At 48.8% G+C, this 25876-nt stretch overlaps 2 protein-coding genes across 4 annotated transcripts in view; both read left to right on the top strand.

Annotated features, from left to right (window-relative positions):
- The window catches only part of rps6ka1 (ribosomal protein S6 kinase a, polypeptide 1), a 377179-nt gene that overhangs the window by 23244 nt on the left and 328059 nt on the right, over positions 1-25876 (top strand). The window contains exons 3-23 of one of the 3 annotated variants that reach the window (XM_076017897.1): positions 3781-3834; positions 6776-6892; positions 6989-7070; positions 8362-8442; positions 8563-8642; positions 9052-9158; positions 10184-10221; positions 10348-10490; positions 10642-10712; positions 10802-10890; positions 10969-11033; positions 11116-11218; positions 11978-12108; positions 12217-12342; positions 12481-12570; positions 12946-13104; positions 13399-13560; positions 13795-13871; positions 13991-14108; positions 14195-14332; positions 14613-15417. In XM_076017897.1, coding sequence (XP_075874012.1) covers positions 3781-3834; positions 6776-6892; positions 6989-7070; positions 8362-8442; positions 8563-8642; positions 9052-9158; positions 10184-10221; positions 10348-10490; positions 10642-10712; positions 10802-10890; positions 10969-11033; positions 11116-11218; positions 11978-12108; positions 12217-12342; positions 12481-12570; positions 12946-13104; positions 13399-13560; positions 13795-13871; positions 13991-14108; positions 14195-14332; positions 14613-14735 — 2154 coding nt within the window. In that variant the 3' untranslated portion in view covers positions 14736-15417. Of the gene's footprint in view, positions 1-3780; positions 3835-6775; positions 6893-6988; positions 7071-8361; positions 8443-8562; positions 8643-9051; positions 9159-10183; positions 10222-10347; positions 10491-10641; positions 10713-10801; positions 10891-10968; positions 11034-11115; positions 11219-11977; positions 12109-12216; positions 12343-12480; positions 12571-12945; positions 13105-13398; positions 13561-13794; positions 13903-13990; positions 14109-14194; positions 14333-14612; positions 15418-25876 lie in introns of all 3 variants that reach the window. The other 2 variants (XM_076017898.1, XM_076017899.1) reach the window with 2 other exon arrangements.
- Positions 20801-23876, top strand: LOC142883210 (uncharacterized). The gene has a single exon (XM_076017905.1). The coding sequence runs from the start codon at positions 20888-20890 to the stop codon at positions 21743-21745; it is 858 nt and encodes a 285-aa protein (XP_075874020.1). The 5' UTR covers positions 20801-20887; the 3' UTR covers positions 21746-23876.

Here is a 25876-nt window from a genome sequence, read left to right as displayed (position 1 = left end):
CCTGCCGCGTTATTTTTGTTCCCCCCCCCCCCTTGCACGTCCGGGTGCGTGCGTGCAACGCTAGCGAGGGCATAACTGGAGGAGGAGCAGATAAGACAGATGGCTGCAGTCTGCAGATGGGCGGGTATTAACCCCTGCGGCGGCCTTCCAGCGAGCGAGGGTCAAGGGTACGAGATGTGTCGGTCACAAGTCAGCGGAGAAGCTCGCAGCGGCAGATTGAAGGTCTTAGCGCTCAGCGTTTCACCGGGGAAGCAACAGCTTCTGGTTGGAAAGGTTGGGTTTAAATTGAAAGTGCTGGTTCTCCGCTCTTGACGAGCCCTTTGTGCTGCTACTGCCAGTTCAGTTTTTACATTTTCCTTAATGACGCCCTATTAATCTGCCACCCGCCTGCCTTCCTGCCTCCTGAGGTCGGAGCTATCTTTAAAAGCAGCACACCGGCAGCTCAGAGTTCTGGCATGAAAGTCTTCCCGTCTTTTCTTTTCTTCTCCCATCCGTTCCTCCGTTTTTGTTTTTTTTTGCACCAGGTGTGACTGGATGGGACCAGAGGGGAATGGATGAGAGATTGAATGGGACGGAGGACAGGTGAGAATGGAGTCAGGCAGATGGAGAGGCTTTTAAGCAGCAGGGAGGAGGAAAAAAAAGAGAGAGGCTGCATCAGAAAAATGGCTTTTTTTGTCAAAGGATTTAAAAAAAAAAAAAAAAAGATAATGAATGGGATGGAGCCTAGTTTAGTGAATGAGTCCACTGCGGCTCCCTTGTAAAGTAGCGGAGGGGCAGAGACAGACTTGATATAGAGGCTTTGGCACAGGCTGGTTAAAAACACAGACATCAACTGGGAGTTGCCATCCATCTGGGTCCCCCCCCCCCTCCATTTTCTAGTGTCACATCAGTGAGGTTGGTGATTAAAAGCCTGAAACCGGAAAGGAAAACTGACAGCATCACCATCATCATCCTCATCTAGAGGTATTGAAGTCATGACGCAGCTGCCATAGCCAGAAAAAAGGGACTTAAACGCCTCAACGCTCCGGCGGGTGAAAAGTCTGCTAGTTAAACTAAGCTAGCTCAGACAGCTCGCTAAACTAGCGAGCTGTCTGAGCCAACCAAACCCTTTTTCAGTTGCCCACGCAGGATTAGACAGTGACTGTTTAAGGGGAGGGGCTTCTTCTCCACAGTCTTCATCTTAATTTCAGCCCTCATGTTTATAATTGCAATTAATTAATGCAGAGCTTTTTTTTTTTTAATCTTCATTAATTCATTTTAAGTGGGCAAATTGAACGTCGTCTTGTTCATGCGGATGATTGAATTCTAGCATTTTATCACAGATGTGTTAAACTATGCTATGCTGCCATATAAAATGTAGTTTTTCTATTGGTTCTGCGGGTGCAAGAAAGTACATGGTTTTAATTCACTATTTTGTGTAGACCTCAGCCAAGCTCGGTCTTGAATTGTGCGCTAGTAGCGCTAGCTAGTAGCTTGAGATGGGTCGGGTGGCTTCGGGGAGAAAAGCTGCAGGGGGGGGGGGGGGGGGCGAGAAAAACAAACGTCATCACCAGAGAGCTGCAGTCGGCTGAAAAAGATCGAGAAGACTTGCAGCTTCATTAACGGGACTAATGGGTCCGGTAACACTTGTGGTCGTAAAAATAGATTCTAGTTCACTTGAAGGTCGCGTATTGTAAAAACCTGTCGGACGGGATTTTTGTATGTATCGGGGGCGCCTCAAAAAAAAAAAGAAGAAGAAGAAGAAAAAAAAAAAAAGCATCGTTTGATTTTGTCATTTTACTGTTTCACCAGAAGGGGCTCACGGGGACTCTCCCCTTGGGTTTTGGTGAATTATGTAATGTGCACGCGTGTGCTTGTGTGTAGATAAAGTCGAGTGTGAGACATTTGTTGATACAGTAATCATTGCGCGCTCCGATTGATTGCGGGGATGTTCCTCCTCGTTCTCCGGCCGTCCCTGCCGGGTCGGTCGGAGGCGTCACCCATTTGAGAAGTCGCAGGTGCCGGCGCCCGGTATTCCAGGAAGAGCAGCTCAGGCCGGAGCCTCTGAGACGACCAGACCTGAAATCCCTCCTCCGCCTCCTCCCGCCTTTGTGTGCCATTTTTTTTTTTTTTTTTTTATGCTGCCTCCAGACACTTAAAAACCTGCGTGACCTTCGCTGCTCTGATTGGACAGTTCCGCCGCCGGTCGGCCGCGCTCCTTAACCCCTCCCGCTTCTTTTTGGTTTTGTCCTGCTGCGATTGATCCTCGCAGAGATTTTCCAGGGAGGAGGAGGCGTGTGCGAGCGGGGCGAACATGCCCTTACTTGGCTACAAGCCCCTTGTAGGAGAGCAGCAGAGCGCCGCTCTCTGGAACCCTGCCCGCAGACCTGCAGTGGCCCCTTGTGGCGAACAGAGGGCATTACACCGCGTCTCCCTGTTCGCTGTCAGACTTGGGGATATTGAAAATATAAACTCAAATGCAGCTTCCTTCCTTTTTTTTTTTTTTTTTACACATAATGTGTCAAGTTGATTTGTTTCAGGGTGTTTTCGGTGTTGTCCACTTGTGTATCCGGATTATTAGACTCACAATAAACGGTGAACAGGATTTTCTTCCCTTCGCGCCTTCGCCGGCCTCATCTTTGCAAGAGCGTCTTTGAGCATCGCTCTGACGTCTCCAGCCTCCTTCCGTGTTCGTCTCGGCCGCCGCTCGCGTCCACTTTCATAACTCCGCTTCACTTCCTATTTCAACATGCGTGAGTGTGCGTTTGCCGTGTCACTCTGGTTTTGCGTGGTGTACCATGACTCCTAGGCGCCGCACACGCACCAGTGACATGGCCGTAAGTGGACGGAGACATGTGGAGGCTCTTGTTTCGCACCAGAACTCGGCCGAGAGAGGCAAGTCTTTCCCCCGCGTGCCTGTCTGTCTGTCTGTCTGTCTGTCTGTCTCCCGCTGACCTCGGAAGACCTGGGTGGGCGAGGGCTGGAAGGAGGGCAGGTTTCAGAACGTCCACCCCCCGGCCTCTGCGTGGGGGGGGGTTTAGAGGGGTTTCCTCGCAGGGGTGGTCGGCGTGATGCTGAGAAGTGACGGGAAAACGTCAGGATGTATTTTAAGTTCCTGTTGTGTTCTGTGAGTTTTACTGCCGTTTCACTGTGTTTCAGCAAGCGGGGGGGTGGGGGGTGGGGTTCAAAAGCAGCCCGGTGCACCGCAACACTGCGCAACCGCATCATTGGCGTGCGTTTAGAGATTTGTCGGCACTTCCAATTGCAGTTCAGAGGATATTTTCCACTGGGCGTGCGTGTCAAAAATGCGTTTTTCTTTTTATTTATGTAATCTTTTTTTTGGACACTTTGGCCGTCGTATGTGCACGAGTGCCAGCGTGTGCAGTTGGGCAACAAACGGCAGGTATGCCGAGAAACGCCACCCCCCCCTGCTGCTGCTGCTGCTGCAACCGCATACGTGAATCGACGCAGGAGTGAGAGGAAGTGCGGTGGCTGCCAGAATAGAGGAAGTAAGACGTTGGAGGAAAAGAGAGACGTCCTGTCACCGGTGTGGCAACCCCCGACCACCTCGCTGTGTGTGTGTGTGTGTGTGTGTGTGTGTGTGTGTGTGTGTGTGTGTGTGTGTGTGTGTGTGTGTGTGTGTGTGTGTGTGTGTGTGTGTGTGTGCGTTGCTTGTTGTGTGTAAGTAAGTGCCAGCGACGTGCTCTGACAAAGTAAACTCGATGCATGCATCTCCATGTGAAACCATTTTCATTTTCTCCCCCACCTGCATGGAACTGTGTGTTCCTCTCCTCCAATCAGAGGAGCTCTCATATCACCTGGGTCGAGAAGGACTTTGCCAATATTAGCATGCAGGTAAGGTTCGGCCGCCACTTTACTATTGGCCCGGGCTGCAGGTTCGAACACTCCGGCTTGCTGTCGCTCTCTCCGCCTTTAAAGGTCCCACATCGCACCTTCAGGGTGGAGCAGCCACAAAAACCTCTTGATACAATATGGGATCTTTAACCCAACCTGCTTTCGACCCCCTCGGTCCTCTTTGGCTTGCATCTCTTCAGCTGTGCAGTGGCCCAAACCTCCTCTTTCTGAAACGTTTAATCTGTGGGGAGTGATAAGGGGTGAGATGAAGGGTAAAAAAAAAAAAGGAGGCGTGGGTGGGGCTCTGTAGGCCTCTGAGAGCTGCGTGAGGACACAGGAAGAGCAGGAATAGACTGCGGTGAGGAGGGAGGACAGGAAAATATCCATCACCCCCCCCCCCGGGCCATGTCGCCTGAGGAAGCGACGCCTCACCCTCCCTCCCTCCCTCCCTCCCTCCGCCCGCCCGCCTCGCAGCCTCGGGTGACTTGTGGGCAGAGGGAGGTTGTCAGTGGCAGGACCTCCGATGGACCGGCGATGATGTCACACCGAGACGGCGACTTCACACTGATGAGGGTTTTATTTTGTTTCTTCTGTCTCTTTTGAGTGCGCGCGTCTTCCTCTTTCCTCTCGAGTCGAGCCCCTTTTCTTGGTTTCGTGTGAAAAGTGTGAGAAATAGGATGTGCGTGCGTGCGTGCGTGCGTGCGTGCGTGCGTGCGTGCGTGCGTGCGTGCACGTGACTCGCTAGGTGCATGGCAGAGAGAATAACTAAGTGCAGTCTCTTCCTTCCTGCCCGCTTCTGGGGTTCCACCTCACCAGAGCTGCAGTCAGTCAGTCAGGCAGGCAGTCAGGCAGGCAGCTAATTGAGCGCTCCCAGGGCTGATCGGACCTGCATCCACCTCGGGGGGGGGGCTGAGGATGACTGCAGACAAACCAGAGGCGAAGGCTTAATAAAAGACCACCCTGGTGCCGCCCAGCAGTGCAGAAGGCCTCTGGAAGGAAGATGGATGAAGTTCAGAAGCGCTGAGCTTTTCCTTTCCGCTGAACCCCGCCCGGCTGCAGGGATGAGCCTGAGGTGAGACGTCTAGAGGGGTGAAGCCATGGGTCGGGGGTTGTGATTAACGCCTCGCCTCCGCCATGACGAGCGCCGCTCACCGGCTCCGCTGACATGGAGAAGAGAAAGTTCAACCTGGGCCGCCTGCTGGTCGTCTACCTGCGCAGGAAGAACAAGAGCTTCCACTGCGGCGACCCCGAGCCGCCGGCCGCCACGGGGAACACCTGGACGGTAAAGTGACCCGGCCGACCGCGGGGAGCGATTAGCCGCTGGTGGGAGCTGAAAAAAAAGGGGGAGTTTGTTGACGGCGGGCGGTTATTAGTGCAGGCGAGATCGTCGCGCTTGATGTTATCAGCGCTCGGGTTGTTTGCAGCCCAGCGGTTGTTTTTAACCAACTCTGGCTTCCTGTTTTCAAAGGGAGTTTCGTGCTCCTGCGGCTTCTTGACGGCTCAGCGCTGCCGAGTGCTTTTCTCTCACGGTTGGCTTTTAGCCTTTTTTTGAGGTTTTTCACGTCACTTCTGAGAGGTGCTTGTTTTTTCTCAATAAATCTCCCAATTATCTCTCTGTGAGAATCAGTGTGTGTCTGACATGAGGGGAAATGACAGAGAAATGACACTTTAATGGCAGAATGAACATAAAAATGATTATCATTGAAAACATACTGTTTTCAATGATACATACATACTGTACATACATATATGTATGTATATATATATATGTGTGTGTGTGTGTGTGTGTGTGTGTGTATGTATATATATATATATATACACACACACAAAAAAATATATACATGTACACACACAAAAAAATATATACATATGTACACGTGTGTGTGTGTGTGTGTGTATACATATACACATACACGCATATATATACATATACACATACACGCATATATATATATATATATATATATACATATATACATATGTGTGTGTATATAGTCATATATACACACATATGTGTGTGTGTGTTTATTAGTGTGTATGCGTGTATTGGCTCTTCTTTTCTAAAAGACATGGCTATTTTAAGATGATATGTTTCCACCTTGACATGTTTTCGACAGTTGCTTCCGTCTTTCTCAGAAGGTCCTCTCTCTTCTTCTTCCTTCCATCAAACTGGCAGCTGTCAGTGGACGGATGCAAATTGTGTTTTTCTGCTCCATTTCTCCTTCAGATGAGTCACATTGTTTTATATTTTTCCACCAAGAAAAATCCCCCCCCCCACCCCAAAAGAAAGAATGGCAAACACGTTGCGAGGAGTCAAACGTCTAACCTGCCACCGGGGGGCGTTGCATTTGCCTTGGCGCTGTGAAACACACCTGAGAGAAAAGGCGGAGAGAGGTGTTGTTGTGTTGTTGTCGTCGTCGTGTTGCCATCCTGTTGGGCGTTGGGCGAGTTGTGGTTGAGGTTGACGACGAGGTGAGCCGCAGGTTCATGCAGGGGTTCCGCCCTGCAGAGGAGCCGGCCTGGCAGGTCTCTGCCGAGCGGCTGGCAGAGCAGCTTCCCTTTGTCGAAAAGGCAACCACGACAACAACAATGAGCCACTTGGTTTTTGTTTTTTTGTTTTTTTATCTTCAGCCGTCAGCCGCTTGCTGCCATAATTCTGCTGAGATGCTTTTTCAAAACACACCGTCAAGCACAGCGGGGTGTCATCTCTCACACTCTTTTTTTTTTTCTCTCTCTCTCTCTCTCTCTAACAGCGCTTCCTCCTTTTTTTTCCTGGCAAAAGTGCAGTTTGAAGTCGGAGAGACTTTGTGAAAGAGGCTCTCTGTCTTTGAGATTTCCTGTGCTACACCAAATTGCTATTAACAAAAAAAAAAAAAAAAAAACCCCACACCCACTGCCAAATCTGCAGTTTTTGATCGGTTTCTTCTCCCTGTTTTTGCAGGAAGATGGAGACATCAAGGAGATCAACATCACCCACGTGGTCAAGGAGGGCTCGGAGAAGGCCGACGCCTCCCAGTTCGAGCTGCTCAAGGTGCTGGGACAGGGATCCTTCGGCAAGGTAGCGCAACATCTCCGCGCTGTTTTTTTTTTTATTTCCTCCCAGTTGTCCCAGTCGTCCCAGTTCCCTCATCCCGCTCCTGTCCTGTGGCTGCAGGTCTTCCTGGTGCGCAAGGTGACCCCTCCTGACGCCAACCAGCTGTACGCCATGAAGGTCCTCAAGAAGGCCACGCTCAAAGGTCTGAGTGTCCTCCAGCCCTTCAGTGAAGCTCCTAAGAATGAAGAACATCTACTACTTGTCTTGTTTCAAAGTTAAAATAATGAGTTCTGGAAAATCTGCCCTTTGTGATGTCACACAGGGTAAATGGGAGCTCCCAGCCTCTAAATCCGTCTCACAGCCACCCTGCTTCTTTTTATCCTTTTTAAGTGTTTTGACTGCATGGATGTATTATAAGAACTGGAATGGAATCCACGGTTTTTCCCCAGTGGCCACTGCAGGTACTGCAGCAAAAGAAAATCCCACTGCCCCAAAAAGCATTTTTCCCATAGGCCGCAATAAAAAAATAAACGACGACGTTTACAACGTTGCACGTGCCGCTGTGTCCCAGCTCGTTCTGATTGGCTGCGTCCTGACGCGTCCCGAAGCGACGTCCACAATCGTTCCGATTGGCCAAATGGATTGCGTTACAGAGGCATGATGGGAAGTGACACTACTGCGCAACGTTGAACTCAAAAACTTTTTCCGGCGTATGCGCTGGGTGAGCAACTTCATAGAAATGAATGGGCCGCCGTCTCGGACTCTGGGGGGTTGAGGGTCCAATAAAACAACAGGAAGTTAAACAAAAGTTGTGGGTGTGAGGCGATACTGTTTTTTTTTTTTTTTTGGGTGTGTGAATTTCACTTTGGTGGTTGCATGTGCGTGTGGGCTTTTCCTGTTTGTCACCAAAAACAACAAAGCAAAAAAAAAAAAGTGAAACCCACAGAGTGGTAAAGCTTTGGAAGCAGCTTGCAGCTAGATTCCTTCCGACCCCTCCTCCTGCACACCTGTGGTGCATTCAAACTGTATGTGAAACAGTTTGTTTTCGCGTCCGCTCGCCGTCGGTCCTGAGCAGCGTGAACTCTGCAGAGACGATTCGACTGCCCGGATGCTGCGAGATGCAGTATTACACCATTCTGTGCTTGCATTCAGATTTATCTGATTAGTTTGTTCCTCCTTTGCTCGGATTGAGTGTTTTTTTTTGTTTTCAAATCAGGTTTTATTTCTCTTTGCTTCTCTTTTTTTTTAAAATCTATATTAGGTTTTATGCTTCTTGCAGCACTTTGAGATTTCTTAATGTAAAGTGCAATATAAAGAAAATCCATTATTATTATTATTATCATTATTACTGAATCTGTGCATGCACCGGCCGCTGTGAATCAGCACATTTCTGTGTGTGCGTGCCAGCGAACTGCTCTGTATGCATCCAGGAAGGATTATTAATTCATTAACGGTCCATCGAACTCTTTGTGTCATGTGTGTGTCTCCCGCAGTGAGGGACCGGGTGAGGACCAAGATGGAGCGGGACATCCTGGCCGACGTCAACCACCCGTTTGTGGTGAAGCTGCACTACGGTGAGTCGTCCCAGCAGACGAAGAGATGCTGCAGTTTTGACGGTGTCATTGTCCCAGATTGTCCTTCGCTGGGGAATCCGGGTTTGATTGAAACTGCCTGCGTGTGTGTTTGTCTCGCAGCGTTCCAGACTGAAGGGAAGCTGTACTTGATCCTGGACTTCCTCAGGGGAGGAGACCTCTTCACCAGGCTCTCCAAAGAAGTACGAGAAAGAAACTCCTGCTGTTGTTCTTGCATCAAATCTGCCACTGGCTTCTTCTTCGTCTTCTTCGTCTTCTTCTTCTTCTCCTTCTCCTCCTTCATCTTCTTCTCCTTCTCCTCCTCCTCCTTTGTCTTCTTCTCCTTCTCCTCCTTCGTCTTCTTCTCCTTTGACTTCTTCTTCTTCTCCTTCTCCTCCTTCATCTTCTTCTCCTTCTCCTCCTCCTCCTTTGTCTTCTTCTCCTTCTCCTCCTTCGTCTTCTTCTCCTTTGTCTTCTTCTCCTTCTCCTCCTCCTCCTTCATCTTCTTCTCCTTCTCCTCCTCCTCCTTCTTCTCCTTCTCCTCCTTCTTCTTCTTCTCCTCCTCCTCTTTCTTCTTCTTCTCACCTCTTGGTCTCCCCCCCCACCCCTCAGGTGATGTTCACAGAGGAGGACGTGAAGTTCTACCTGGCCGAGCTGGCGCTGGGACTGGACCACCTCCACAGCCTGGGAATCATTTACCGAGACCTCAAACCTGAAAAGTGAGAGAGAACGAACCTTGTGAACTCGGTCGCTCTGCAGCTCCGGCCAGGCTTTGTGAAATTTAAGAAAAGAATGATAAAAAAAAAAAGAAAAAAAAAAGCCATCTGCGTCTAATCTTGACGACATCTGAAGAGCATTTCTGAATGGTTAGAGTCAAGTGAGGCAAAACTTTAATTCTTTGTCGGTGTTTGGGAGGAAAAGCTGCTGCCATTCTCACTGAAAAGCCTCTTTTGTGTGAACGAATGAAATGAGCCAGAAATCTGGACAAACAGCGATGGTGTTGATTTATTCACTCGGCACTCTTCCTCCAATTTTTCCATCACAATGCTCTTTGAAGAATGTTTTGCATTTCCACTATAAACAAAAAGAATTATGTTCCGCATAAAAAACGTGCGTGTGCGTCTGTGCGCGCGCGAGCTTCCGAAGGAGGCCGAACGCGACGCAGGCGCCTCTCATTCACAGATTTCGCCTTTTAAAGTTTTTTTTTTTTCTGGCGTCGTCTCCGCAGTGTTAATTGCCTCGTGCCGCAATCCCTCCGCCGCATTCATTCCGAGGTGATCCCGGCGCGTGCTAATCAGAAGGAGGCGGCGAGAGGCTGCAACTGATCAAACAGTTGTGAAATCAAATCACTGGCCCTGTTTTTATGAAAGGCGCTGAGTACAAAATTCTCGGTCGGTCACTACTACATTACACTCTGTCATGTACATGCATTTTTTTGAGTGCGAAGAAGTCAGTTTTTTATACATATGCATACTTGTGTGTGTGTGTGTGTGTATATCTAAAATAAATGTCAAAATAGCCACCTTTCATAAAAAGCATATTTCGAGTTCTTTAACGTGTTTTTCTTTGCTGCATAATTCCATATTTCTTGCTCGTATATTCGATGTCTTCAGTATCTGTCTGCAGTGTAGAAAGATTGCATGAGAAGTTGTGTTCAAACTTTTGACTGGTAGTGTATATACGAGTATATATGCATATACGCAATTAAATTTTATCTTTGAAATTTTTTTTTTCTTTTTTGCAGCATTCTCCTGGATGAGGAGGGACACATCAAACTGACCGGTGAGTCTACTGCTCTACCTCACACACACACACACACACACACACACACACACACACACACACACACACACACACACTTTTCGTGATCTTTGCTTCGTCCTGATGGTGGCGCTGTCTCTCTCTCAGATTTCGGCCTGTGCAAAGAAGCCATCGACCACGAGAAGAAGGCTTATTCCTTCTGCGGTACTGTGGAGTACATGGCGCCCGAGGTAGTCAACAGACAGGGACACACCCACAGCGCCGACTGGTGGTCGTATGGAGTACTGATGGTGAGCTGGATAGCACTTGTGTGTGCAGTTTTACAATGCTCCGGCCCTCGCGCTTAGACAGCAGCCTGTAGGGAACTGCAGGTGTCCTGCACACAACACCGTCCTCACAACGTGTCTGAAGATTTTTAATGGCCCGCTTTGTGTCTCTCAGTTTGAGATGCTGACCGGAGCGCTGCCATTTCAAGGCAAGGACCGCAAAGAGACCATGAACCTCATCCTGAAGTGAGTATTCCTGTCAGAAAGAGAAACTGAGACAATGTGGGAAACATGCTAACTGACCTTTCATCTTCATCGTCCTCCTCTCTGCCCAGGGCTCGTCTGGGGATGCCTCAGTTCCTGAGCGCCGAGGCTCAGTCCCTGCTGAGGGCGCTGTTCAAGAGGAACCCCGCCAACCGGCTGGGTCAGACACCTTTTCCTGCAACAGTGCTCAGAATGAGTCGTGCGGCGTCGTGTTTCTGAACCTTATTTTTGAATGCAGGATCTGGCGCTGACGGTGCAGAGGAGATCAAGCGGCACGGTTTCTATTCCACCATCGACTGGAACGTAAGAAGTTCGCTCGCGCTGAAAGCCGCCTGGCTGGACAAAACGCTCTTATTTCAGGATTGATTTTTCTTATTTGACACAGAAACTGTTCAGAAGGGAGCTGAAGCCTCCGTTCAGGCCCGCCGTGGCCCGTCCCGACGACACCTTCTACTTCGATTCTGAGTTCACGTCCCGCACTCCGAAAGGTCAGAGGTCAAAGTTGAACGCTGCTCTTCATCCCTGCACTGTGCGTCGCGTGATTCTGTTCCAAATTCAGACAGAGGGCAGGAAGTCGGCCGCGGTGTGTGTGTGTGTGTGTGTGTGTGTGTGTGTGTGTGTGTGTGTGTGTGTGTGTGTGTGTGTGTGTGTGTGTGTGGCACTAGCATGGAGGATGTAAATGGGAATCTGTCAAATGTGTCCAGTGTGCTGACATACTTTAAGCCACTAGGGGGCAGCCTAAAAGAGTGTATGGAGCTGGTTTCACAAACTGCTTCTTTCGGGGTTTTTTTTGCTGCAAGTCTTTTTTTTATTTTATTTTTTATTGATTTTTCAACACAGACAGATAGTTTACAAAGTGCATTAATTCAGAAGCCAAATTGAACAGAAATTACAAAGTGCTTACCATTACATAACCTAAATTACAAATATAGAAATATATAATAATAATAAAAAAAATAGAATAAATAAATAAGTAAATAAATACAATATGAATAAAATAAAATTAACTATTGTGACAATTTTATCATTTTATCATCATTATTTGTGAATATTTGTATTTTTGCATCAGATTTTTAGTGTCCCTGACTTTTCTGATGAAACCAAGTCAACAAGTCAAACAACAAATCACTCTATATTATTGTGCATTTCCCTCTTTGTGAACAACAGTCTGGAGGCCTTAATTGAAATCACAGAAACAAAACAGTAATCTGTTCCTCCTGTTCCTTCGTTCCTCCTGCGGCCCTCAGACTCGCCCGGCGTGCCGCCCAGCGCCGGGGCTCACCAGCTCTTCCGGGGCTTCAGCTTCATCGCGTCGTCGCTGCTGGATGAGGAGGGTTCAGAGGAGCCGGTCAAGCCGCTGCCGCACCCGGTGGTCCAGGTCAGACCTTCCCGCCGCTCGCCCCCTGCAGACGGGTGAACTGAGGTGCGACTGTCAGTGGCCTGGTTCAGCTCCCCCTCAGCCGCTCTTCCTCCTCTGCCTCTGCAGCAGCTGCACGGGAAGAACGTGCTATTCAGCGACGGCTACGTGCTGAAGGAGGACATCGGCATGGGCTCCTTCTCTGTCTGCAAGCGATGCGTCCACAAAGCCACCAACACGGAATACGCCGTCAAGGTGAAAAACGGCAAAATCGAAGCCGGAACAAAAAGAAAAGAAAAAGAGCAGAACAGGACAGAACAGGACTGACCTGCTCAGAAGTTCCTGTTTACTGATCCAAACACTGAGCAGGTTGTCACCGTCGCTTTCTCACAGATGATTGACAAGACCAGCACGGACCCGTCCGAGGAGATTGAAATCCTGCTGCGATACGGACAGCATCCCAACATCATAACACTGAAGGACGTGAGTATTTAAAAGCGCTCGTCGGGAGCTGTCGAGCCGGGACGAACGCTTTGGGTTAATTATACAAGTCAGAACATATTCACTCCCCTTCAAAGCTAAAATTATTTTTAAACCCATTCAGTCCTTTTGGTCTGGTCGTGTTTCCAATGTTTACCCGACTGTTATGTTAGCTAGAAGTTCACAACAGAAGGCTTATTTTGAATTTGAAAACCGCGGTGCGGTATTTCTGAAAGGGGGCCTCTTTAATGAACACCATCACACTTTTATTGACCAATGCAACAACCCTGTTGTGAAGCGACCCATATTATCGCAGCGCTGGTCTGTTGTGAAGTACCAGCTGCGGCTGACGCTAATGTGCGCGTGTTTGCGTGCTAGGTGTACGACAACAGCAAGCAGGTGTTCCTGGTGACGGAGCTGATGCGTGGGGGAGAGCTGCTGGACCGCATCCTCAAGCAGAAGTTCTTCTCGGAGAGGGAGGCCAGCGCCGTGCTGCACACCATCACCCGGACCGTGGAGTACCTGCACTCTCAGGGGGTGAGACGACACCCACGTGTCACACCCGGGAAGCGAGTCGGCCGCTGGTTTAGTCCGGGAACACCACATGAGTTTAATGTCTTAATGGTGTCAGTCTCTCTGTTGTTGTTGTTGTTGTTGTTGTTGTTGTCGCTCTTTTGGTTCCTCAAATCTTGCCTTTTTGCATCGTGTATGTCACAAGCACACGCCTGTGCACACACATGCACGTGTACGCACTTGATCTGCCGGTCGAGGCGAGGCGCTGGCGCGAGGGCTCACGCGCTCATCTGCCCGCATTCTCGTCCCGTCCCACAGGTGGTGCACCGCGACCTGAAGCCCAGCAACATCCTCTACGTGGACGACTCAGGAAACCCAGAGTCCATCAGGATCTGTGACTTTGGCTTCGCCAAGCAGCTGCGCGCCAACAACGGGCTGCTGATGACCCCCTGCTACACTGCTAACTTCGTGGCTCCCGAGGTGAGCGGACGCTTCTTCTTCTTCTTCTTCTTCTTCTTCTTCTTCTTCTGTGCTTCATCTGTGGCCGCCTCCCAGCGTCGGTCGCGGCTGATGCTGAGCGGCCATCGTTCGCAATGCGACAGCAAAAAACTGATCATTTTCAATCATCTTCTTTTTAGGATGTTGTTGGTGCATGTAAACGTACCGAATGATCACTAAAGGTGTTTTTTTTTTTTTTTTTTTTTCTGACCTCAGGTGCTGAAGCGTCAGGGCTACGATGAGGGATGTGACATCTGGAGTCTGGGGGTCCTGCTGTACACCATGCTGGCTGGGTGAACACCAACTCTAAAGCCAAATATTATTGTTGTTGTTTTTGTTCTCTCACTCTCTCGTCTATGATCAGGCCTCATTCTGACTCCACCCTTCGTCCCCTCCCCTCCCCACCCACCAGAGTTACGCCTTTCGCCAACGGGCCGGAGGACACTCCCAACGAGATCCTGAGCAGGATAGGGAACGGCCACTTCAGCCTGACCGCAGGGAACTGGGACACGGTGTCCGACGCTGCCAAGGTGGAGCTGCACCTCCGGCTCCTTCGCTTGCGTCAACCGCGAGATTTCACGCTGACCGCCTCCCCTCCTCCCTGCCTTCCCTCCAGGACCTGGTGTCCAAGATGCTCCACGTGGACCCCCACCAGAGGCTGACGGCCCGGCAGGTCCTCAAGCACCGCTGGATCATCCAGCGAGACAAGCTCCCCAACAGCCAGCTGCCGCACCACGACCCCAAGCTGGTCAAGGTCAGACCTGATTTACTTCCTCTTTGTTTCTTTGCTACTTCCTCTTTTGATGCACTGATGTCTCTTATTTTCCATTATAACAGTTTACTTTCATTTTCTACACATTAATGTGAACCATTGATTCTTTTCATGATGATCACATCATTTCTTTGATTCAATCTTCAACCTTTGCTGTGTTGCTTGAGATCACGATGTTAAAACAGAACCCTGTTCGGCATTTGTCGTCTGAGCCGCTGTCGTTTTGTTTTGTTTTTTGATGTTTTTGTTTATCACACCCCAGGGTGCCATGGCGGCCACCTACTCCGCCCTGAAGAACTCCCAGCCGACTCCGGAGCTCAAGCCCATCGAGAGCTCCTTCCTGGCCCAGCGCCGCGTCAAGAAGCTTCCCTCCACCTCCCTGTGAAACCAGCAAGCAAGCAAGAAACAAGCCGACGGGGGAGGAGAAAAAAAAAAAACCTTAACCCCCCCATAACCCCCCCACGTTGCTCCCAACTATCCCAGCCAACACTGTTCGGGCTGCTGCTGTTAGCTGCTCATCCTCTGGACTGACAAAAGAGATTGTTAATGGGAGCGATGAGAGCCAAAAAAAAAAAACAACAAAAAAACAAAAACAGATAGGAGAGGGTGTGTGTGTGTGTGTGTGTGTGTGTGTGTGTGTGACCCGAGTCCACGCGCCGACGATCCCTCTGGGTTGTCGGGCCCCCCCCCCACCTCGGCTGGGCTCACTGCACGCCCCCGCCCACTTCCCCCGCCTGCCCCCCCCCTCCCCTGCCTCCGTCTTTTCGTTCTTTTTTTGTAAAGTTGATGAGCTTTATATTGCCAGGTGTGCCGCCGCTGCCGTAACGGAGCTGTGCCAACAGCGCGGAAAACAAAATGTAACAAAAAACAAAAAACAAAAACCACCCTCTCACACTGCTGTTTAATGTTTTCGGAAGCTTTTGATTGTTTGTTTGTTTGTTTGTTTGTTTTTTGATAGCCGTTTTGTTCAACGCATAGAAAACATGTTCTGCCATAGATGCCTCTTTGGCTTCGGTACCGTCTGGTTTAGAGGAGGCGCTGGAACACTTTGGTTTCGGCTCCTGTGTGTGTGTGCGCGAGTGTGTGTGTGCGTGTGTGTGCGTGTGTGCGTGTGTGCGTGTGTGCGTGTGTGTGTGCGTGTGCGTGTGCGCGTGCGCGTGCGCGTGCGCGTGTGCGTGTGCGCGTGCGCGTGCGCGTGCGCGTGTGCGTGTGCGTGTGCGTGTGTGTGTGTGTGTGTGTGTGTGCGCGCGCGCGAGTCTTGCATGGTTTGCAGAGGAGCGAGAGCGCGCGTGGTGTGCGCGCACGTGCGTGTAGCGTCTGGTGTGGCACTGCGGGGTCATGTGCATGGTCCGGTGATGTGATGACGTCATGTGGCTTTCTCGTTTCTCTCCTCCTTCTTTTCCTCCGCTCGGTCGACCCGCTGGCGACCCGTTTCAGACGTCTGTTATTTCTTATTTTTTATTACCGCAAATACTAGTTTAAAAAAAATAAATAAATCTAAAATGAAAATAAAATAAAGGTGGCTTTCTGTGAAAGAAAACGTGCCCGAAGAACACGTGTGGCATGTTTGGACAAAAAACAAAAAACAAAAACAAACAAACAAAAAAATTCTATATTTGCTTTGTTCTCTTGTTTATTTCCCAGCTGTATTTCTTGAATAATCTGTATTGATTGCTGTTTCCTGTGTTGGCTGCTTTCGTCGTTGATCGTTTCTGTTCTTTTCTTTGTGTCTAGAGGAAGTTGTATTCAAAAAAAAAAAAAAAAAAACAGCTAACGATAACCGCCGGGCACGTACGCAGGCATGCTAGCGTGCCGTGCAGGTCTCCCCTCCTGTCGTCGACTCGGGACGGACGTTCCCTCAGCAGCTCGCGTTTAAAACTTCTTCATTCGAAAACAAAAAACAAAACAAGATTTGGATTTCTGTCCCCCCCCATCCACCCCACCCCACCCCCCCCAGGATTGTGTTCGTACGTTCTGTTTCTCTCTAGATGCATCCTGAACGTGTCTCAATCTAATCCTGCTGTCAGTTTCGGTGCCTGAAGTTCCTGTAGTTGAGACTTGAATGTCTGACGCGGGCGACACCGCCGTCACCGCCGCCCCCTGCGGGGAGGGGAGACCTGCGTGGCGACGCGATCAATCGACCAGCTGTCTTACCTCAAGGGGATCAAATGTTCTATTCTAATTCTTGTTTTGGTGGTGAAACTTTCCATTCTTTGACTAAAAAAAAAACAAAAACAAAACAATTTATGGTGAGATGTTATTGTATGATAAAGATGAAGATTTTTATATCTTACAAATATTAAAAAAAAAAAAAAAAGAAAAAAAAACTATCAGTTGCTATGATAAACGGTCTCTTTTTGTTCTGTTCAGTGCACCGCTCCATGCTTCACAGATCAGTTCCAAAACACTGACGCCGCTGTTCCTATGACAACACATCTGCTGCAGAATAACATCCTGGTCTTATCTCTGGCGTTTTAACACTTCATCTGTTAACGACTACTAACCCATTCAGATATCTGCACACGTTAGACCCTTTGAACCCTTGCCTATTTTTTACTGCACGTTAAAACTAGGCAAAACAATTCACCGTGCAAGGCAGCTCCACTTGAGTGCAGGACTAAGCCTAAAGAAATACAAGTGATAGATAGATAGATTTTTGATCTCCGGGAGAAATTGGCAAATAATGTGGGACACTGAGCAGAGCGCAGCTACAAACTAAACTAAATAGATAATTGATAACAACACAAAAAGTTGCTTATCTGCAAACTTTGCGTTATAAACCATCCACTCGGTCTTCCCTGACGGTCACCTCTGCGGCGATGCGGTCATCTCTGACGTGACTACTTCAGTGTTTTTCCACAGTCGGCCAGTAGAGGGCAACAAAGAGCAAGCTGCTTTGTTACGTCAAGCGCAGCAAAAAAAAAATATTTGTTTTGTTCCGGTAGAGAAACCATGTTGAAGGTTATTTTTGGTGCAAAGCCTCAGTCCCCAGCTTTTGCATTTGAGTCTACAGGATTCTCACACGCTCTTTGTGTCGTAGCTCGCAGTTGAAATGAATTCTCAAGGCCGCGGGAGAGTAAACGGGAGAGACGGGGGGAACATAAAGGGAGGAAAAAAGATGCTGTAATATTATTTAGCAGCAGTAAACGACAGCGTTCTGAGACCGCTGGCACGGGCAGTCGGGGGGGGGGGGAGTGCTGCCAAAATAAAGAAACCAAACAAACAAAAGCAACCCCGGAGGAACCGACAAGTGAACACAGAAGCAGCAGCAGCAGCAGCTGTCGGAGGCCCACAGAGAGGAGAGGAAAAACCAAGGTTCTCATCAGGTTAGCAGCAACTCTACGAGGTCCAGCGAAGCCACAGTTCTCTCGCAAAGCTCAAACAGTTCAGAAGAATTATTGGTGGACGCTGCTCGGCCGTCTGGGGTGAAAAAAACCAAAGCTCCAATTATCAGTAAGAAACAGGAGCTTCAAAGAGTCGGTCCTCCCGCCCAGACTGATGGAGTCACGTGTGGCTCTGCTCTGCAACTTTGACGTCACCTTGCCAGTAATTTACACACGCACACGCGCGCACATTCTGCAGAGCTGCAGCAACACAATACGGCGACTAATATTGATTGGAGGGCCTTCCGCAACAACATCATCTGTCTCCTCTGGAGGGAAGCGGAGAGAGAAACAGGCTTTTTTTCTCTCTCTCTCTCTCTCTCTCTCTCTCTCTCTCTCTTCTTCGCATCACCCTCAGTTTATCCACTGCCGGACACTACTTCTCCTTTTGCTTGTCGTGTCAGTGGGCGTATATTCTAGAGTGAGATGTCTCACATCTGATGAAACCACAGAGAGACGGCGTCCACGTGGGCTGGACGTCTAGATAGAGTCACAACACAGCAGAGACATTTTACTGTTGCGAGCTCCTGTGTGTGTGTGTGTGTGTGTGTGTGTGTGTGTGTGTGTGTGTGTGTGTGTGTGTTTTCCAGCTCGGCGTTCTGGATAATAGTCTTTTGACAGAGACGCACAGATGGTGCTACTTGATTTTAAGCACACCAAATACACATGCAGATTAAAGTAATCTGCAGCGAGAGGCGGTCTGGATGTGAGACTGAAAGGTTTGTTGTTGTTTTTTTTAAAATCCATGTCACAGTAAAGGGAAAGATATAATAGCACTGCGCAAATAGGAATTTTCTAAGACGAATAAATGCTCTTAATGAGACTATTGTCCATCTTTTGTGTCTTGTGTGTAAATGTTTGTTTTGAATTTGTGTTAGCAAAACTTTGCTTTCCCTTCCAGTCCTCCCCGACTCGCCTCCCTCACAGGCAGGATGCTGCGGTGATGCTGCACGCACGCACACACACACACACACACACACACGTGGGATTATTTTAGAGTGAGTGCTTTTTAACTGGCGGTGATGTTGTGCAACAGCCAGAACCTTCCAAAAAAAATGGGCATCGCGTTAGGTAGGAGGCTCCTTGCCAGGCATATCTGTATTACACATCTGCCTAAACTGCAGGGATGTGCTGCGACACGTGTTGGTAAGCCACTGACAAAATCAAATGTCAAATTGAAACAGTGCTTAAAACTGAGTTTTGATAATCAAATGTGCAAAAGATCTTTCAATTTCATGCAGCTCCACAGCGTCAGTGCAGAATATATGAACATTCTATCAGTTTTGCGATGCTTTTGTTGTGCTTTGTGTCATTTCTTCTTTTTTTTTTGAAGAGCCGGACGATAAACCAAACCACTGCTTCTTCCTTCCTAATTACTTCCTCCCTCCCACTGGCACGTATAGTCAAGCCTCCTTTTGTTTTTCCTCCCTCTACTTCACTGCCATTATTAAGGCCGTGAGGCTAAAAGCAGGGCGGAACAGTCAGTGCTGCCGCTAATGCAGCCAATCCTGACATAAAAGCAGAAGAGCCGAGCGGACGCTCAATAATGCAGGCGAGCGTGGAGGTGCACGCGGGCGCGGGCGCGCGGCTCCGTCCCGCTAAAAGCTTTGTTTTGATGCAGAGAGCCAGTCACTCTCACCAGCGCCGCTCTCTCATCTTTGCCAAATCATCTCCAAATCATTTATTTCTCCCTCGCACCAGTCGATATGGGTCTAGACACATGGGGCAGAGTGAGCTCAGAGGATAATGGATGGGGGCATTACAGAAGGTCAGAGTGATGCATGGGTGTTGACATAATGACTGGAAAGTTAAAGGCTCGTTGCTCCTTGCTTCAAAAGTTGAGGTTTCTTCTAATGCATTATTGACCTGACTGATGTGTTGCGGCCAACAGGGAAGGCATCTATTTCCAAGTAGAGTTAGTTTCCATATCATTGCCTATTTTACGTTATTTATATCTTGTCGTTGATTTAGCACTGCAGCCCAGGCTGATTAGATAGCCAAGAAAAACTCCTGATAATGGCAGCAAATCCGGCCTTAAAATTCAATAAAATTCAATAGAAACTTGCAGAACATGCTGACTTGTTGACCTTTTGCATTTATGAAAGACGGCAACTAATATTGAGGCCGCGAATCGAAAACCTGCTCAAGACTGTTGCAACAAGCCTGTGCTTTTTTTCCCCCCTGACAAGCACTGACGGCACCAACTTCAAGACATTTTAGTGGCCACTCTCTGAAAAGCAGCCGCAGGAAGTAATGGATTTAGGTTGCCTATTCCCCACACAGAGACACAAATTGTTTGAAAACATGGGTGAAGTGGATTCAACATAATGTCAGAAATCAGACAGTAAATTAGGCATAAGAGCACAATTGAAGAAAACTGAGTGATAATGCAGCAGAAACATGAGTTGTTGGATCTGAGCGCTGGCACTAAATATTTGAAATAAGCCCAGATTGATTTCCTATGACTGCAATTCCATTTAAATGTGTTCTCCCTTTTTGTAATGTAAAGAAAAGCTTCTTTTTTTTTTTTTTTAAATCCATCTTTCATATGTCCAACTATACCAAGGGAACAACAGTTTCTTAGCAACGGCGACCACCTATTCCTCGCCGTGGAAAACGTTCATTGAAAAAAAAAAAAAAAACAGGGGTGAGAAAAATAGCGCATTTTACCCACAATGCTCCTGGCTGCTATTTACACGACGAGGAGAATGGAATGCGGTGGAGTACCAGGAAGCAGGGCGATGACGCTCAGCGGCAAGGTGATAAACGGCAGCGGGGAAACTGGAGCATCACCCCCCCCACCCCCCCACCCCCCGCCGTCCGACCCTCTCCGTCATCTGATGCAGGGACAGTGTTGCTAGGGGCAACCGGAGGGGCAGGAGAGAAGAGAAGGGAGAGAGAGAGCGAGAGAGAGACAGCAGCTGGTGGAGGCGCAGGACGGAGAGATGGAGTGAGGGGGGAAAGAAAGGCGGAGGCAGAGCTGCAGCTGCTGTGGATGCTGCGGTGACAAAGCAACAAGCATCAGAGGCGGAGGAGGAGGAGGAGGATTGGGAAGGGGGGGGGGGTGGCGGCAGAGCAGCGCAGATGATCAGCTGACTCGCCTCCCCCGCCCCTGCCTTCCCCTCCCCCCACCCCCGGCCGAGCTCAGCAGCCAATGAGCTCGGCCGGGGGGGCGCGGCCCGCTCATACGCACACAGACGACAGCGGCTCGGCCGGCTCGCATCTCTTATTAATGAATGGAGCAGCTCCCGAGCCGGATCAGTGCGCCGCGACGCCGCTCTGCTGTGACACGGAGGGAGACCGGCAGGAAGACCAAGACGAGGACGAGGACGAGGACGACCGGAGGAGGAGGAAGACGGAAGCCATGGAGGGTCCACAGAGCAGCGGAGACTCTCAGCGTGAGGATGCCAGCGAGGCAGCAGCAGCAGCAGCAGCAGCAGCTATTGAAAACAAGGACCCTCATCCTGACATCCGGCCACCTGAGCCACCTTCTCCATCATCATCATCATCATCTTCATCACCACCTCCGCCCGTGCCGCCCTCCACGTCCTCCTCTGCCCTCCTGGCTCTGGCCTCCCCGGCCACCCGGCGCTCCATCTCGGTGGGGGACTTCCGCAGGGTGACGGGGGCCCTGCTGGCCCGCTCCGGCCCGCCGTCCGCCTCGGCCACGGCGCCCTCCTCCAAGCTGGTCACCCCCAGCTCCAGCATGGAGTTCGAGGCGGCCCGCCGGCGCCTCCTGGAGGTGGAGGAGCGCCAGCGCGTCATCCGGGAGATGGAGCGGCGGCTGGGGGAGCTGCACGAGGTGTTCGTGCGCTCGGAGCAGGAGGTGGTGGTGCACGGCGAGCTGGTGTCGCGGATATCCGGCGGGGCCCAGCAGGGGGAGCTGTACGTGGCGGAGAACAGCCAGCGGCTGAAGAAGGGCCTGCGCTTCAAGAAGCACCGACCGACCATTGTGTTCTCGTCCATGCTGGGGCTCCGGACGTGCCTCCCCTGGCCGGTGAAGCTCAAGTAGGAGCGCGGAGGTCGCCGTCTCCGCCGCCTCCGCTTTTAGCCAAACGCTCCTCGTCTTAAGGGACAGAACTCTGGTTCCTTCTCGCTGTGGTTCGTCGCTATAGTTTCCACCTTTCTGCTCTTGTAACGTGAGGCTGGTCCTCCAGGTTTTTTTGTTGTTTTTTTGTTGTTTTTTTTTTAGAGTGCCTACAACAATCACAAATGCTAGTACGGAGCTTCCTGCTCCGCAGCGTGCGTGGCCGGCGAAGCGATCGAGTCAGAACCAGTGCAGCGTCTCCGTTTGTCAAATAGGTCCTCTGCATTTTTCAGCAACGCTCATGTGCTTGCGGGTTTTCATTGCACATGGGAGAGATTATGGTATGGATTATTATTGGTGCATGGATGAGTCACGTTTTAAGGTGACGTGGGGGTGGAGGAGCGTATTCATTTTGTTGGGGAACGAGACTTTGCGCCGGCGTTTTGACTTGTGCAGTAGTGGTCAGAGAGCCAGCGGGGGGATTATGCAATGTAAAGCTTAGCCGAGAAGAAGAGGGAGGCAAAAAAAAGAGGAGGATGGGGGGGGGGGGGGAGATCAGAGTGGACTGCTGCACCGTCAGGTGAAACCAAGGGCACGGCGGAGCTTTCAGACGGTGCAGAGGGATAAAGATTGCATAAAATGGGCAAAATGTATGTTATTTATTTGGCTGGAACAAAATGAAATAAACACGTGCCTTGGCCTCAACAATGTGCTCCGCTTTAGCGGCGTAAACACCGCGCAGTGGGAGGGTAGGACAGGGAGTCCGCGCTGGGACGATCCCACCTGTGGCCTCTTTTTGATCCAGTCACCTGGCAACCGCTCGTGTCTCTCTGCCCTAAATCTGCTTATGACCAACCAGCATGCAGGAGAGCGCGAGGGCGCTGCGTGCGAGGCCCCTCCAGGGTTTGACATTTTTTGCGCATCAGCTGCTTTTGTTTAACTTCTGTCGGCTGAACTGCCAACGTACAAGAGGACAAGTGATGAAACCTTCGGTCTTTGGTTGGTACTTGAGTCGAATTGTGCATGCGTTAGCAATGAGTGCCAAGGTAGTCCACCTTTCATCTTTCATTAGGGCCCTTAACTCAGCACCAGTATGGAGTACAATTGCTCACAGTCAGATTTTTGGTCCCATTGGAAGGCCATGTGTTGCTTGTTTGGTTTGCACACGAGCAGCAGTACGAACTCTCAACTGATTCCTTTGCCCTCTTTTCTTGCTTCTTTGCTTCTTTCCTTTGAGGCGGTTTTATTCCGTTCTAGATAAGCCATTGACCGAGAATCGCTGGTTTTCTTCTCCTCCGCCAGGCACTTGCTGCAGCTGTGTGCTCGTGCGTCGAAAGCACAGCCAATACACCAGGGAGAACTATTTTTGGCACTGAAAGGTTACACGGCAGAGAAGCGGGCTTTAAATCTCAGAGCTGCATTAAAAAGCGATGCACACTGCACACAGCACAGCGTGAGAGGGGATTTTGTGCAGAGTCCTTTAAAACACACACACGCACAACACCTCGAAACAAACACAGCAAGGCTGTTTCCAAAACTGGAACTCGGTTTAATCATTACCTTGGTTTTTATCCAACACTATCAGGCGCTCCTGGCTTAGTTGCTCATTGATGCAAAGATTTGCATGATTAGCACGTATTCCTGACTTTGTTTGACATGCATGTCTTCGAGATTTGAGGAAGTACATTGTCTAAATTTGCACAAAGCAGATACAGCAGAAATAAACAAACAAAAAAAATAAAGTTCCAAATTGCAGTGTGTGCACTCAAAACTGAGAACGCAACGATTCACTCTCTGCACCCTCCACCAAAGCCTCATTGCTGGTGCAGGGAAATATCTGATGGCTGCTTGAGTGTGCTGCAGTTTGCCATCATCACTTCTGCTAAGTGGCAAAAAAAAAAACAACACTCCCCTGAGAAGGTCCGTGCACCGGTGTATTGGAAAATAGTCAAAGGAAGTATGCAATGTGGAGCGACCCTGGAGGTTTGACTGCAACGTCTTGATGAAAGGTTTCGCCTAAATCCGTTAACCTGAGAGCAAGAAGGTTAACCAACTGTAAACTAAAGACATCGGTGACAAAAGACAGCGTCCGGTACCATCATGGGACCCTACAGCTGCAACTGCTGAAACTTCTGCTTTGATCTGAACCCTCATCAACGACTACATTTGTGAATATTTTGAGCTTCCTGTACGTGACGACATCGCTGCAGTCCCCCTTAATGTAAAGAACATGCTGCCGATTCCACACAACTCTCCAATTCTCAGCTTTTACTACAGCCACGATGACCTGAATGTTGATTTTAAAAAAAAAAAAAAAAAAAACAACCCAACAACAACGACGCGTCCAACACCGTCAAGGGGAGGAACCACTCGCCGTCTCTGTGCACTCTTATACCAAATCTATATTCAGCCGAGCTAGTTGGAAACCAAGCGCTTGTGTAGAACAGAAAAGTGGGGACTACCAGGCCTTAAACATATATACTTGGTCCTATCTATATAAATAGTTGCAATGAATTGTACAGCGGATCTATACTGTACATTGTTTTCATATTGCCTTATGCAGCGTTTGTGCATTGGCAGCGATTCATGACAGAACGCATCTGGAGAGAAATGATAACTCGTGTGCTGTTGTAGGACTGCACCTCCTGTTGTTGCTTTCGTGAACGAAGGAAGAAAAAAAAAAAAAACTCACTCCCAAAGATTTCTGGGCCCACTCGCGGAATGAATGTAACGTGAATTGTAACCGATAACTCTCCTCTTTTAACACTGAACACACTGTATAATCACGACGATCTTTTTTTGAACCCGTGCTCGGCATTTAGTTCATGGTTTTGAAATCGCGTGTCAGGTCACGTGACTTGAAAAGTGTTTCGCCCCAAACAACTTGGAAACAGTCGGTGACTTTGCGATCACAGTTAATCTCAGAAAATGGCGAGCACAGGTCCATGGAAGAAATCTACTTTTGATGTTTATTCAACCTTTGAATGTTTTTATTTAGATTTTTTGTGTTTGTTCAAGTGCTGTCGGGTAATGTGGATAACTTTTGTGTTTCCTAAAAAAAAAAAAAAGATTGTTAATGAGCTTTTATTCAGAGTATAATAATACATTTGATTGAAATAAGCAAAAATGTACAACTAGAATGAATGTTAACCCAGCTTTATTTCGAAAAGAAATCTTAACATTATTACTATTACTAGCAGTTTTGGAATTGGTTTGCTTTTCGTAAATGTTGCTAATTGCAGAACTACAAAGCCTTAAATGTGACACATGTTTAAGAAATACGTCAAAAGTATGTGTTCTGGAACCGAGTTGCTCCCCAGACCTTTGTGTTGGACCAGCACTGTTTGTGTTTGTTCTCTGCTGCGCACCAGAAGAATGTCTTGCTGTGACGAATGCTACAATTTATTGCCAGCCATCTTCAATTCCTCGTCGCATTGGTTTACTAAAGCACAGGACTCTTTCTTCTTCTTCAATGTAGGACAATTCGGGTCAATGTCTAAAAGGATGGTTTTCATTTTGGGCACTATCAGGTTTTGTAAGATTGTGTGACTTATTCAAATAAATGGATTTAATGCTAAACTATCCACTTCGCTTTGGGTCTCGGTCTGCAGAGAAAATAATCAGGGAACCGTCTGTTTGGAATATATTCCAGGTGGGTCTTTAAATATTTAATTTGTGTGGAAGCACTAGGAAGTAAACTAGGTCACCTTGCAGCACTGCCATATAGGGTTAGATCACCAGAAACCTGCTTTTTTTTTTTTTTTTTTTTTTTTAATAAGACACAGCAAGGGCAGCAGCGAAAACTCGTGTCGCATCACTCGCTTGTTTTCCTGTCTAAGAGCTCAGCTGATTACGTGTTATGCGAAGGTTAGATAACCCTGTGCTCAAATGTAAAAAGGCTGAATTACTGGAAAAATATCCCACTTCCAAGGGCTCATTAGTGCATGCTGGGATTTGTGGAGCTACACTAAGCTGATGTCTCCACTGTTGCTCAGTAAGTGAATGGGCATTATGCACTCAGACAGCTTTTAGACGGTGCAACTGACTTTCCAGGGTAGCAGAAATTAATAAAAATCCCCTGCTATACTTCATCATTAGAGATTATAGGTGCTAATG

The sequence above is a fragment of the Nelusetta ayraudi genome, unplaced genomic scaffold (genome assembly GCF_046127955.1).
Source record: "Nelusetta ayraudi isolate G7.1 ecotype Tasmania unplaced genomic scaffold, CSIRO-AGI_Nayr_v1 ptg000007l, whole genome shotgun sequence".
Taxonomy (NCBI): domain Eukaryota; kingdom Metazoa; phylum Chordata; class Actinopteri; order Tetraodontiformes; family Monacanthidae; genus Nelusetta; species Nelusetta ayraudi.
This window is presented reverse-complemented; position numbering and strand designations above follow the sequence as displayed.